At 50.7% G+C, this 15,065-nt stretch overlaps 1 protein-coding gene across 1 annotated transcript in view; it reads right to left on the bottom strand.

The window, feature by feature from the left end:
* NOS1 (nitric oxide synthase 1) overlaps positions 1–15,065 on the bottom strand; it is an 83,201-nt gene that overhangs the window by 35,848 nt on the left and 32,288 nt on the right. The window contains exons 6-11 of the mRNA XM_077766030.1: positions 14,066–14,157; positions 10,563–10,704; positions 7,664–7,803; positions 5,849–6,023; positions 2,333–2,434; positions 233–427 (exon numbers count right to left, since the gene is read on the bottom strand). Of these exons, the coding sequence (XP_077622156.1) occupies positions 233–427; positions 2,333–2,434; positions 5,849–6,023; positions 7,664–7,803; positions 10,563–10,704; positions 14,066–14,157 (846 nt within the window). The remainder of the gene's footprint in view (positions 1–232; positions 428–2,332; positions 2,435–5,848; positions 6,024–7,663; positions 7,804–10,562; positions 10,705–14,065; positions 14,158–15,065) is intronic.

Below are 15,065 nucleotides of genomic sequence, written 5' to 3'. Positions count from 1 at the left end.
TCCCACTCAGCCCTGGGTCCCTCTGAAACACTCCTGGGGACCACTGACTATTCCTTTGTCTCCATTAGCCTTTTAGCTAGAGCTGTGCTATCCAATATGGCAGCCGCTAGCCACATGGACAACGGAGCCCACGAGTGTCCACAGAGGAAGTCTGAATTGAGACACGCTTGAAGCCAAACAGGCATACCAAGTATTGAAGACTTAGCACAAGAGAGACAGGAAGGGTCAGGACCTGGTACTCGAAGGAGGGGGTGAGTCGGTAGTTGAGCATCTCCTGGTGGAAGACGGGGGTGATGCTGCCAGACATGGGGGGCACGATCCACACCCAGTCGGCGGGGCAGCCCCCCCGGCAGCGGTATTCATTCTCCATGTGCTTAATGAAGGACTCGGTGGCAGAGTGGTGGTCAACGATGGTCACTTTGTCACTCTGCGGGAGGAGAGGGGGTAAAAGTCAGGCAGGAAGGGGAGCTGGGGTATTTTTGGGGACTCCCTTCTCCATTGAACAGTGTTTCCCAAAGGGCGGTCCCCGAGATGATGTGAGGCCCTGTAAACTGATTCTCTGCATTTCTCTCTCAGTTATATCCAGGGGAGATTCCCCTTTTCATGTTAATACACCTTTTAATACCTCATTTGCCAATTTTTCTCTCTCCTTGCTCCCTCCTTTCTTTTTTCTTTTCTTTTTTTTTTTTTTTTTAGCAAGTTTTAGCAAGTAAGAGAAAGCTCAGGCAGCATTTAGCTAGAATTTGACAACTCTGTGTTGTTTTCCTTGTGTTTATTTGCTTATTAATTTAATATTATAATTACCTTCTATTTATGGCAACTGATGCTAATTCCATTTATGGCAGTGATACAAAATCCTCTTAAAGTAAAATATTTTAAGTACTAAGGATGGGTTTATTTATCCATTTATTTATTTTTTGAGAGAGAGAGGGCGCAAGTGAGTGAGGGGGGAGAGAGAGAGAGAGAGAGCGAGCGAGCAGCAGGGCTCATCTGAAGTGGGGCTCGTGTTCACCCGGTGTGGGACTTGAATTCCCTAACTGTGAAATCACAACCTGATCCAAAGTCCAATGCCTTAACTACTGAGCCACCCAGGAGCCCCAAGGATGGGTTTATTAAAACCAAAACACGGAAATCGCAGTAGCAGTGGGTGGGCTGCATATCGGGATAACCGGTCCCTGGGGCCCGCTCTGGTCGGCCGGTCTGGATTCACACCTTGTCTAAACAGCGCTTTCCCTCTCTGGCTACTTCCCTGCCTCGATCACTCACCCTGCTCACTGCTGTCTCTGGCTCCCTGGTCCTCATACCAGTCCCCCAAGCCCCCTGAGCCATGCTCCATCCTCCTCAGCATCTCCCGAGACCTCACTCCTCCACAGCTGAGAGAGAAGTGGGGGCTCCCTTCCCATCTCAGCCTGTCTCTTCCCTGGAATATTCCTCAGAGTATCCATTCTCCCTACTCCTGACACAGAGGCCTGCAGTTCACATTCACGTCCACCCATGACTTGATGCGTTCATTCTGTGTGTGCCTTCCATGTGTGTCTGGGAGGGTCTAGCTTCCCAGACTCAGCCCCCAGAAGATACAGCTGGTCTCTGCTACAGAGAGTGAGCTCTACTCTGTAGTCTTCTGGTTTGCCCAGGAAAATACCATCAGCATTATGCCCATCACGCTGGCACTATTATTAGCAGTGTCTTCCTTTCGCTCTCAAAAGTATCATGCCTTGGGGTGTCTGGGTGGCTCAGTCAGCTAAGCGTCCAGCTCTTGATTACAGCTCAGGTCATGATCTCACGGTTCGTGAGGTCAAGCCCCGCATTGGGTTTCTCTCTCTCCCCTTCTCTCTGCCCCTCCCCCTGCTTGCATGCATGCTCTCTCTCTCTTAAAATAAATAACATAAACTTAAAAAAGAGTATCATGGTTTAGATGATAAATTCTACAGCCATCCTACAGAATTCCCACAGAGCCACGCAATGAGGAGCCTGTATGCGTCTGGTTAATGAGGACGAGTGTTTGTGTCCGTTGTGTGACAGTCTGAACCCCAAAGAGGTGGCCAGACACAAAGGATGCCTGCGATCCCAATTCTAATAAATCATCGGCAACTGGTCACGGCTGCCCCTCCCCCATCTACCTATCTCTTCCTCAAATGGTCCCCACCCAGGATCCAAAATGGAGATGGAGATCAAAGCGTACATAATGGGATGTGGACCTCGCTGGTGGACAGATCCCCGCCCCTGCCCCCGCCCCCCCCACTAGCCAGGTCTCTTGACCATCTGCTCCAAGCCTCTGAAGCGTTTTAGTTTCACCTTGGAGGATTGAACCAGGATGGGTGCGCTGTGCTACCTGGAAACTGTAGAGGACAGCAATGTTGATTTCCACCAGCGCCTGGTCCTTCCACAGGGAGGACGTCTTCCTCATGTCCAAGTTCATCTTCTTGGCCACATCCTGAAAGAGGAAGGAAACACAGACTCACAGGCTGGGCACTTGTGGAGAGGCAGGGCTAGCTAGTGGCACCAATGAATGTCTTAACGAGTGAGTCAACTCATTGCCGGGCTGGTTAACTCACTCAAAAGAATTTTTTTTTTTTTTTAGTTGAGACCCTACTGGTAGCAGGAAACTAGAGAGACCTGGGTGGCCCTTTTATTTGTGAGTTTCCCTTCTAGTGGTGGAGAGAGACAGTTAATATTAGGATGAGAGCTAATTCCTTGGGAGAAAATAAGGCAAGGAGATGAGATGAAGAGGGATACGCGGGCTGGATTGAGCCAGGATAGTCAGGGAAGGCCGACTGAGGAGGCAGCACTCCAGGTGAAACCAAAATAATGAGAAGCAAGACATCTTCAGGTCTACAGCGGAAGTTCTAGGCAGCAAGGACAGCATGTGCAAAGATCCTGTGGTGGGATCAGGCTTCCACCATCGGAGATACAGAAGGAAGGCTGGTGTGTTTGAAGGGTGGGTAGGGAGTCAAGGGAGTTGGTGGGAGAGAAAGCCTGGACTGGATCGGATCATGCAGGATCTGGGATGAGCCAAGGAGTCGGGATTTTATTCCCAATACCGTATCATGGAAAGAGTCTTTGGAGGGTTTTAAGCAGAAGAGTGGGTCTGAGAGTGACATCACCCACCTTCTAGAAGGACAAGCTTTTCCCACTGACCCTGCTCTAAGCCTGGAGTAGCTACACTTGGGATCCGGATCACGGGTGCTTTGACCTCAGATGGACACCTGCCTGACTCCATCTCACAGAAGAGGAAACTGAGGCTCAGAGAGGTCCGCAGAACCAGCTGGCCTCAGAGCTGGGGCCCAGGCAGATGCATAATGCCCAAGGACCCGCGAGCTGCTACCATAGCCGGCCCACTCCTGTGGCAAAACTACTGGAAAAAAACACAGCAACTCCTGACGTTTATGCTACGGCTCAGGAGCTGATGTCAAGAGTTGGGGAACACCCAGCAGCAAATTCATTAATTAGAGCCTTGCTGTGCTTTCCTCTGTCAGTTCCAGTGACTTGTGGGAGCCCAGGTCTCATTATGGGGCTAGCATGCGACAGTTTCTCAGGTTTGGGTAAACCGCTTCCCAGGCCTGCTGTCACCAGTTGTAAATAACAGCCATCGGGCTTGGAGGGCTGGGGCGGGAGACGATCTCATTTAAGTTACTCGGGGATGATTCTCTGCAATTGAAATGTAAGCAGGGATCATGAGAGCAGAGCTCATGTTAATTCATTCTTTGAGACCGAGGCATTAGGTTCTGCTATGGCCCTTTTGGCAGTGACACATACACACAAAGAATGAAATTTGCTGCTTTACATAAATACATAAAAACCTCGAGTTACATTATGAGAGAGGAAAGCGTGTGTAGCCATTATGCTGCGACTGTTACTTCTATAGCATTCTTTTGCTTAGAAGAATGGAAAGCATTAGCAGAAAAAAAAAAGATTATATGATTTTTTTAAAATCCCCGAATGTGACTTGAGGCACATCTATGGAAATTGCCTGAAATGTCTCTTCGTTTCCTGCCAGAAGTTTGGACAGATCAGTGGCTGCCCAGTAGAATCTTCTGGGGGAACCTCTGAAAAATGCTAGTATCTAGGCTCTGTCCCTGCACGATGATATCTGAATCCTGGTGAGTGGGATTCAGGCATCATAAAGTTCTGCAGGTAATTCAAGTGTGTGGCAAGGCTGAGGATCCCTGGCTTCTGTGTCCAAGCTAATACCCGTGGAATTAAAAAAAAAACAAAAAAACTTGAGACACAGTTGGCATATGACATTGTGCGAGTTTAAGGTGTACAAACGTAAGGTTTTGGCTTGATACATTTATATACTCCAATATGATTACTGCTGTTAGCTAACACCTCTGTCGTGTCACATAATTATTATTTCTTTTTCTGTGGTGGGAACAATTAAGATCTAGTCTCTTAGCAACTTTGAAGTTTATAATTCAGTATTGTGGATTATAATTACCCTTCTGTGCATTAGATTTCCAGAACTTATTTATCTTTCTGCTACAAGTTTGTACCCTTAAACATCTCCTCCCTAACTCCCCCCCCACACCAGCTCCTGGTGACCAGCGTTCTATTCTCTCTCTCTCTTTTTTTAAGGAGTTTGGCTTTTTCAGATTCCACATGTAAGCGGTAGCATAGAGTATTTGTCTCTGTCTGACTTAACCCACTCAGGGTAATGTTTTCAAGGTCCATCGACATGAACACCCGTGAATGTTAACAACATCAACCTAATGCTTGATTCTGGGTTCTTTAAAAAAAATTTTTTTTTAATATTTTTATTTATTTCTAGGAGAGAGAGAGAGAGAGAGACAGCGTGAGCAGGGGAGGGTCAGAGAGAGAGGGAGACACAGACTCTGAAACAGGCTCCAGGCTCTGAGCTGGCAGTCAGCACAGAGCCCGACGTGGGGCCCGAACCCACGAACCGCGAGATCATGACCTAAGCGAAAGTTGGACACTTAACCGACTAAGCCACCCAGGCGCCCCTAAAAAATTTTTTTAACGTTTATTCATTTTTGAGAGACAGGTAGAGCAGGGGAGGGGCAGAGAGAGAGAGGGAGACACACAATCCAACGCAGGCTCCAGGCTCCGAGCTGTCAGCACAGAGCCCGACGTGGGGCTCGAACTCATGAACTGTGAGATGACCTGAGCCGAAGTCAGATGCCCAGCCGACTGAGCCACCCAGGCACCCCTTGATTCTGAGTTCTAATCTTCACTTCTTTACTGTGTGACATAAGCCCAGGGCTTAACCTCTCTGTTTCTTAGTGCCTCCTTTCGAAACAAGACCCACCACCGCAGACACTTGTTAGGGATAACGGCGTCTGGCAAGGCCACGACTATCCCAATGCACTCGCCAGATCCAAGCTCCAGACTCCATCCCAGCAGCCTTTAGCCGACAAGGATGACTCAGCCAAGAGGGAATCAGACCCTCCACCCAGAAACACGGATGCTGGGGAATCACTGCCAACCCCCTCCCCCTTGTTTTTCAGGAAAGAGGCAAGAAATGTCCCAAGTTCATGAGTCACTTTCAAACCCTTCCAACGAGAGGCTGTGTAGCCGGGTGGTTATGAACTTGGGCCACAAAGCCAGACTGTGACTTTGAGCTGCTCACTTTAACCCTCCCAGAGGCCTCAAGTTCCTCATCTGTGAAATGGGGGTTATCATACCTGGAGGCTGTGCCGAGATGAGCTAAGCATGTGACACAAAATGCCGTGAACAGCGTGCGCAGTCCACGCCATGGGTGCCCTGAAATCGCCAGGGGCCTCACCATGGCTGCAGACGTTTCCAAGTTTCCTAGCCCCAAAGCTCAGCTGGGGGGCCCACCCCCACTGCCCTCTGCTGGCCTGTCACGATGGCCGCGAAGGGACCTCACCTCCAGGATGTTGTATCGAGAGTTGTCACAATAGTCGCGGACGCCAATCTCCGTGCCCATGTACCAGCCGCTGAAGGGGCAGGCGCTGAACTCCAGGCCGCCGATCTCCAGCAGCATGCTGGACACAGCGGGGAGGCCGTACCACTTCAGGCCCAGCTCCTTGAACCACTCAAACCTGTGCAGAGTGACACGGCCCAGCTCACCACGGGGCAGTCCCTCAGGCAGACATGTGGGCGGGACAGCCTTAGTCTGGGGATGTGGAAATGCCAGCACCCTCCTGGGACTTGCTATTGTCAGAACCGGACTCCTGGGCTCTGCTTTAGACCTGAGGGATCACGGGCTCCATGGCTGGGTCTGATGATAGGCATGTTTAACATGCTTCCCAGGTGGTTTGGGTGAACATCCAGGCCCGAGAACCAGTGCGCCGGCCGGGCTACTGTTTTTCTCCCAAACCCACTCTTGAAAGTTAATCCAGGAGAAAAGGGAGTTTGCCGAATCCCTTCCTACCTCAGGGCCTTTGCATGGCAGTCCCTTCCGCCTGGGATATTCATTCTTCCTTCTGTGTCTGTCCAGCCCTTACCCAAACGTTAATTCTCAGCTAATGTTGCTTACTCTTTGGAGGCTTCGCTGATGCCCAGTTTAGGACGTGTCAGGCAACTATGATGCCCCTGTGCACCATAAAATTTCTTTTGCAGCACTTTACTGGAATTAAGTGGCTATTTGGGTAACAGTATGTGTAAATTCTCCCCCTGGAGTTCGAAAGCGTCATGGAGGCAGAGACCAAGTCGGCTACGGTGGCCGGCCCAGGGCAAGAATAATAAACCGTGCTGAACAAGCGAATGAGTAAGTGAATGCGTTAATGAATGGTAGGCCAGGTTTCACCACGGAGACTGGGTGAGTTCCCAGATATTGGGCAGTGTCATGGCCTCAGGACACCCCCTCCCTCTCCAGGGCTGGGACTGGGGTGAAATAAGCAAGCCACTAGCCTTGGGTGCAAAATCTAAGGGTGCACCAACAGGCCTAGGAATTGAGTCCAATATTGCTTTTGATTTACATTATATTCCAAATTAACTCAACGTTTTTCAAAAAAATCACAATCAATGCAAAAAAAAAAATCCACTGTGAACAAAAAAGCCAAAATTTAAATGAAAACGGGTCTCACCTTGCACAGGCCTGACTCACCTACTTCACCTGCATTTCAGCCCTGAACTGGATCCTGTCTTTATTAGAAAATTTCAGGTAAAAATATTTAAATTTGGATCGAATTTTTTGATATAAAATTGATTTTCATAAGTATATTACATGAAAATAATATTTATCTTGATCACTGAGCTTTGGGGCACCCTTCCCTCACCCCACCCCCCAATTTTGCCTCCAAGGCTACTGTCTCACTAAGGACGTCTTTTACTCTCAAAGTGTGAGTTTGCTTGTGCGGCTGGCCCAGCCCTTGCAGTTCCTTCCTGGCTCCAAATTCCTTTTGAACTTGACCCACGTCAGGTCACGTAGTTCTAGGGCTCACAGGACAGGAGGTGCCCTCATACGGCTGGAAAAAGGGCAGGTCCTGGCTGAGCTTGGGAGGAGGGTGAGGAGGGAGATTCTGATTCAGAAGAGATGGTGGTCCTCTGGCTAGTCAGGAGGACTTACTCATTCTTGGGGAAGCCCACACTCTGCCCAAGGCCACCGTGAGGAAGGGGCCAGACCCCCCCTTTCAGCCTCCGTCCAGGCTGGAGGGAGAGCCGAGGGTTAGGGATGGGTAAGGAGGGGCGCCGGGCGAATCCACCCACCCTCACGCACCCCCATGCCAGTCCCTCTTACTTGGGGTGCCTGATGGGCACTTCCAGCACCAGCTCTGGGGGAATCTGGAAGAGCTCGGGGTCGTTGCCATTGGCCTGGAGCAGGAGCGGCAGCACATCGAAGCGGCCTCTTGGGGGTTTCCAGCCTTGCTGGATGCAGATCTGCAACCAGAAGGGGCCAGGTCACAACCAGCCCTGGTCAACATGTCCCCAGACCCTCCAGATGCTATGGCAATGGAGGGCGGGGCAGAGGCCCCAGTGCAAGCCTGCCAGCAGCACTTTCCTCTGGAGGCTCAGGGCCACGCCACCCCCTCCATACAGTTCTGTCTGACATCACACGTGTCTGTCTATGTGCCTTCTCCTGGCCCTCAGAACAGAAGGCAAATCTGGTCTCCTGCACTGCGCTCTGTTACGTTTTCTGAGCTCTTCTTGCGGCCCTGGAACTCCGGGGGGTTAAGAGCTGAATCTGCGTCTGTGACGCCCTCGAGCACAGGGTCCAGGATGTCCTACTAACTCGCTCTGGAGCTGTTTGCATCGGGCACCCTGAGAGATACAGAAAATCTACCATAGTTGGTGAGCGCAGAATTATCAGAATTTGTGCATAAATGCATCTGTGAGAGCAGCTGTCCAATGAAAATATAAAGCCAGCCACATAGGCAATTAACAAATTTTTCAAGTAGCCACGCTTGAAAAAGTAAACAAAAGTCCAACAAAGATCAGGTGCAATAATTTAAATGATATATTCATTTTAATAATATGCCAACAATTTTAAAAGTTTCAATACTATTCAAGTTAGAAATCACAATTATAATTTATTATAGTAATATCAATTTATTAATACTGTATTAAAGTATTGCTATCAATATATTAATATATTTGACATTAAGGTTAAATATGTAATATATTTATTCAACAAATATATCAAATATATACTGTATAATGTATAACTAAGTGTATGAATCATCATTAATTTATTAATGATAAATTATTAAGTACATTATTATTATTATTTTTAATGTTTTATTTATTTCTAGGAGAGAGAGAGAGAGACAGCGTGAGCAGGGGAGGGTCAGAGAGAGAGGGAGTCACAGACTGAAACAGGCTCCAGGCTCTGAGCTGGCAGTCAGCACAGAGCCCGACGCGGGGCTCGAACCCACGAACCGCGAGATCATGACCTAAGCGGAAGTCGGACGCTTAACCGACTAAGCCACCCAGGCGCCCCTAAATACATTATTAATATTACTATAATAAGATACTTAACATTAACAAATTTTCATACATTTATTAACTCAATAGGTGTATTAATTATTAATAAATATAATAGATTAGCCTAACATTATCCACAATATTATTTCAACCTGTAATTGAGGTAAAAATTATTAATGAGGTAGTTCCCACTCTCTGTTTTGTTCTCAGCCTCTGAGACGCGGTGTGTCGTTTACACCCGTGATGCACCTCAGTTTGGACTCAACACATTTCCAGTGCTCACTGGCCACACGTGGCCAGGGGCTGCCGCACTGGACCGTGTAGAGCCGGAGGGTTTCGAAAGATACAGGCATGTGGTTTTATGTTCGGGGAGATTCTTTCTGCCGTGTTAGTAGAAAGAGGAAGCAGGAAATCAGGGGCTGAGACGAACATGTGCTGTCAGCGAGGTTTCTGGAGACAGAAGGGGAGGGAGAGGCTGTGGCGTTTATGTTCTGGTGGCCGTGAGGACAAGGTCAGCCAACGATGCAGTTAGCGCTCAGCCAAGTGGAGCCGGAGTCTGGCTGCGTCTAAACCGGCACAGGTGCAACTCCTGGTCGCCCTGGTTACAGCCCCTTCTTCGCGGTAATAACATTTCAATAAGAAAAGCCGCATGCAAATGAAGTCAGCAGGGAGGGGGTGGAGCAAGNGGGGGGGGTGGGGGGGGTTGGGCTTGCCAGCTGGGTCCTGAGGAAGGTCCCGGGCTGGGGTGTGAGGGAAGAACAGATGAACCTCGGCTGGGGATGAGTGGCTGATAAGGAAAAGGGGTTCCGGGCCGTGTGCCTGAGATCATTCTAGGCATGGGTGTGCCCGTGGTGTCTCTTGTGGGCACAGTGCTAGAAGCTACCATGACTTACCTGTGCTGCATCACCACCCAATGGGGCGATGGTGGTGTTTGCTTTCCTGGTGGCTTTTATCTTAAACTGTTTTATTCTTTTTTTAATTTATTTTGAGAGAGAGAGAGAGACAACGCGTGAGCAGGGAGGGGCAGAGAGAGAGGGAGACACAGAACCGGAAGCAGGCTCCAGGCTCTGAGCTGTCAGCACAGAGCCCCACACGGGGCTTGAACCCATGCACTGTGAGATCATGACCTGAGCCAAAGTCAGACACTCAACCGGCTGAGCCCCCCAGGAGCCCCTCCTGGTGGCTTTTATGAATTCACTTGGGCTGCCAGGAGCTGTGTTCGTACCATGCAGAGACAAGCCCATCCAAAGAAGGGGTGGGTGGGCAGGCAGAATTGCTGCATCGACAGATGAATGAATGATAGGAGTCTGCCATAGTGCCCAATCCAGAGGCAGCAAATGCCAGACACGGCTCCCACAATCAGCATCTCTCCTGCTGGTGGGAGGCAGGAGATTTGGACTGTACTTCTGGCTTTCCCTCTGCTCATTTAGTAGCCTTTTTATAACTCATGTGGCCATGGGGAGACTCAGTCTACTCGCCTGTGAAATGGGGCAACAGTTCCTATCAGGAGGGTCGGGCGAGGTAATGGATGAAAATGACCAAACGACTAGCTGTAAGGAAACCAGGTGGACTGGGGGCAGCCCAGAGGAGCAGGAGGTCTGGAGAGGAGTAAACGGTACCCCACCGGCTGCTTTCCCTATGGTGGTAACATTAAAAGAAGAAAAGGCCATGGAAAAAGACAGTTTGGGGGACCGGGCGGGGTGGGAGGCACACACCTCTGTGAATTCCACATTGGCCGGGTCCCCTAGGATGGAGCCGTCGGGCTGCTTGTAGCCGGCATAGCGGATGAGCTGAGAGTTCCAGACTCGGAAGTCGTGCTTGCCGTCAGTCCTCTGGGGGAATATGGTGATGGCGGATCTGCGGTGGAGAGAGGGAGATGAGGTGTCGGGGCAGGGCTTGCGCCTGGTGGGCGCACTGCAAAGACGTCCCCCAGGCCACCAACTGAGGCTCAGGGTGGATTGCCTCTGTGCCAAGGTCCCCAAGAGCCCACGGAGCTGCTGTTGGAAGGGAGGCACCATGCCCTGGCCCTCCACTGGACCACTGGTCTGAGGAAGGGTAGGGTATGGGAGGCCCCACACCAGCTCGCTTAAGAGCAGAGCGTACTGCTCTAACTGGAGACTTCGAAGCACTCTTGACTTGGGCCAGTTTTCCAGGGGTTCTTTGGCAGCCGGGAATCTCCATGGAAACAACGGGGGACCCTCTTTCCCCTTGAAGAGTGAACACCACCGATTTCAACTTCCACTCTTGCTCTTTTACCCCCATCCTTACTTTTCCCCTACTTGCCACCCCTCCCCTGAACCATACCAGTATCTACAGACACAGGACTAAGAAGAAATCAACGTCCATCGTAAATCACGTTTATTTACTTTAAAGGAAAACTGGAGATCGCCACTGGCCTCACCTCCCTCAACTGGAACTGTGAGGCCATATACTATTACTATTACTGAGGCCATATACTGAGGCCATATACTATTACTAAGCGCAGAAATATCTGCGCTTGTTGAAGACACTGAGCCGGAGCCCAGCTCGCTCCCCTAAAGGGGACATCACCAGCGTTAGGCGTTAATGATATCTCAGCACCAAACCGAGACTTTTGTCTTTGGGATCATGAGAAGGACTGAAAGCAACTGAAAGGAGAATGACTTCTTTACGATGGGATTTCAGCGTTATTTCCTACCAGCGGCTCTTGCCATCCTGACTCAACAGCCCCATCAGGGGACTCGATCCCGGGCTGTGGGAGACACCACCCTGGCTCGGGTCAGTGTGAGGATCACACGGTAAGGCCACCTCATTGCTTTCAGATCCTTTCCTACACACACCCTGCCCCTGGACCTTTGCCCTGCTATCCAGCTCAGCTGGAATCCCTCACTGCTGTCGTGTACCCAAGTTCAAGGCCAGACTCAAGATTCACCTCCTCCACAAAGCATCCCCTGTCTTATCTGTTCCCAGGACCACCTTCTTTCTGAGCCCACATAGGTCTTTTTTTTTTTTTTTTTTAAATTTTTTTACTCATTTCTAGGAGAGAGAGAGAGACAGCATGAGCAGGGGAAGGTCAGAGAGAGAGGGAGTCACAGACTCTGAAACAGGCTCCAGGCTCTGAGCTGGCAGTCAGCACAGAGCCCGACGCGGGGCTCGAACCCACGAACCGTGAGATCGTGACCTAAGCGAAAGTCGGACGCTTAACCGACTAAGCCACCCAGGCGCCCCTGAGCCCACGTAGGTCTTACCATGTGCACAAGACAGTATTGCATTTAATACTGCAGGGACGGACGCTGAGTCTAGAACGGGGGCTGAAGGTGGAAGTCACATAGGTCCACCAGGGCTCTTAGCAGTCTTGTTGCAAAGGCGCCATATTGGAGACGAACACAGAATGAGTCAAACTGTCAGTGTTCCCTCTAGCAGTAAGACACACTGCCGTTTCTTTGGTTGAGCACCAGATACAGGCTGTTTGTGTAAAATATATATTTAAAAGGCACGTTTAGAAACACCAGAATCGCACACAGCGGGCGGAATCCTTACTCTGTGTGCGGGAACTGAGACCCGCAGAAGAAATAGAATATGCTTCTGTTTCCTAAACACAATTTCACTGAACGGCAGATCGAATGCCCTGCTCTGTTTAAATTCCATCTCTCTCTTTCCCTCCCTTCTTCTCCCTTGCCAGCCTTCCTGTTATGTTTCGATAATTTCTATATATGGCCTTCTTATCATGTCCAGATTTGTGGTTTAAAACTTGTGGGGGCGCCTGGGTGGCTCAATCGATTAAGTGTCTGACTTTGGCTCAGGTCATGATCTAGCGGTTTGTGCATTCGAGGCCTGCGTCGGGCTCTCTGCAGTTGGTACAGAGATCCCCGGTCTTCCTCTCTCTCTGCCCCTCCCTCACCTTGCACATTTTTTTTCTCTCTCCCTCAGAAATAAACATTAAAAAAATTTTTTAGAAACTTGTGAAAAAAATGGGGCGCCTGGATCTCTCAGTCAGTGGAGTGTCTGACTCTTGATTTCCACTCAGATCATGGTCTCAGGGTTGTGGGACTAAGCCCTCCATCTGGCTCCATGCTGATCATGGAGTCTGCTAGGGATTCTCTCTCTCTCTCTCTCTCTCTCTCTCTCTATCTCTTTTCTCTACCCCTCTCGACTCGTGCTCTCTCTCTAAAGTAAAATATTTTAAAAAGTGTAAAAAAAAAAAAGGAATCGGCTGAATATTTTCTTTAATAAAAGATCTCAAGAAGACCCTCAACTGAAAACTGAAAAAAGTGGAGGTGCACTGTCTGGCTTCCGGTGACCCCCCACGCCGATACTGCCTTGGAATAGCACCATTTGGAAACTACCAGAACCGCCCATCGGCTCCTTGAGGGCTGAGACCTTGACCCTTTGGTGTTCTCCGAGGGGTGAGGTCTTTCAGGAAAAGATCTGACTACTACTTCCCCGAGCAGCTTCTGGGCTTCCATGACAGGCCCTTTCCCCACTGGTGGGCTCAGCTGGGACACATTTCCTTCTCAAGGAAGGGACCCATCCAAGAAAACCCATGCAGGATGCAAACTAGCCACTAGGGGGGGCTGGTGGGACTGTCCCTGCTGTGGTCCACAGGGCCCCACCCCGGGGCCGGTCCTCGGCGGCTGGACCAGATGCCTGGGCAGGGCTCATCGCACAGGAGTAACACGTCTAACGGCTGGGCTGCGGGGTCCCCAGCTGTCGCCTTCCAGCTGCCACTGGCCAGTGCGGAAGCCAGCAGCTCACGTCGGTGCCTCCCTGTCTTCGCTTCCTTCCCGGGCTGGTTCTTAGGAATCCAAGGCGTGGCTCGCTTGGCTTAACCTGGAGGAGCAGTGCTCACAGCGGCAGGAAGCAAACTTCTCTTTTAAATCCAGGGAAATTCTGAGGCAGCTCCAGGCAAAAGAGTGAGAGCTGGTAAAAGCACGTCACCATTGGCAATGGGACTTTTGAGTCCGGGGAACGGGAAACACCCCTTCCTGCCCCCTCCACGGCTGAGAATGAACTGTGAGGGTTGAACGGGATTTTGGTTGCCACGCAAGAGTCTGTTTCTTCCGGAAGAGACAGGACATGGCAGGTGGAACAACGAAGCCAGGCCGCCTCTGGCCGTGTGGCACATCTCCCCGAGAGGAGACAGACGGGGAGCCTTTCCCCAGCAGGTGGGCCAACTCCACACCCAACAGTCAATGCCCTGGGGCCGTCGGACCCCCGTCCCCGGAGCCGGTGGGCTCACCTGAGGTTCCCTTTGTTGGTGGCATACTTGATGTGGTTGCAGATGTAGTTGAACATCCCGTGAGCGGTGGTGCAGTCGCGGGCATCGAACACCTGCAAAGGATACACGGTGAGAGCGGCGCCTCCTCCTTCCCTCCTCGGTTCCCCGGCGCAGCCTTCCCGCAGGGATGGGAACTGGAGCCCACGCCACCTGCTGTCCCTCTAGAGTAGCGGGCACTCCACGCGTGTGATCCGGGCTGGGGTTTATGGTTTCTTTTTCCTGTCCTAATAACCACGGTCAGTCAGACCAGAAAACCTCCCCTGAAGGCAGGCGTGGTGTGTAGGTGAAGGCGGTGAAGGGGTGATGAGCAAAAAGGAGACTCGGGCGGGCTGCAGGGTTTTTCTGCTAGGTCACTAGGGATGAGGGATTTAAAAACAAAAATCAAACACCCCCCACCCCACCTTGATAACAAATCTACTTCTTATTTCAAACTATTCCCCAAGGGGGCAGAAATCCTTCCAGGGGACAGAGAATCTAACGCTTTCAGAGAGTAGGTGGATAATATAGCTACGCAAAGCGTAGGCGGAGCACAAAAGAGAGTGGTAGGGTCTGTGGTAAACTGGAGTTAACCAAGAGACGTGCAAGTTCCTTTAAAAAAAACCAAAACGCTGCATTGGGGCGCCTGGCTGGCTCAGTTGGTTGAGCGTTTGACTCTTGATTTCGGCTCAGGGCATGACCTCATGGTTCGTGATATCGAGCCCTACGTCGGGCTCTGTGCCGGCAGTGCTGAGTCTGCTTGGGATTCTCTCTCTCCCTCTCTCTCTGCCCCTCCCCCACACATACCCTCTCTCAAAATAAAAATAAACGTTAAAAAAAAAAGCCCAGCATGTTGGCTAAGTGAGACCTGACTGTGAGGCAGGGACCCCGCAACCACCGTCCGGGATTTCGCCACACCGGCCAGGTGGCCTTGGTGAGAGCCGGCCCTTTGTACGGCCCCATCCCTCCCTCCCCACCCTCCAGG

Source organism: Crocuta crocuta, unplaced genomic scaffold, assembly GCF_008692635.1.
Source record: "Crocuta crocuta isolate KB4526 unplaced genomic scaffold, BGI_CrCroc_1.0 scaffold339, whole genome shotgun sequence".
Taxonomy (NCBI): domain Eukaryota; kingdom Metazoa; phylum Chordata; class Mammalia; order Carnivora; family Hyaenidae; genus Crocuta; species Crocuta crocuta.
Note: the sequence above shows the minus strand (reverse complement) of the source record. Positions and strands in the feature narration are given on the sequence as shown.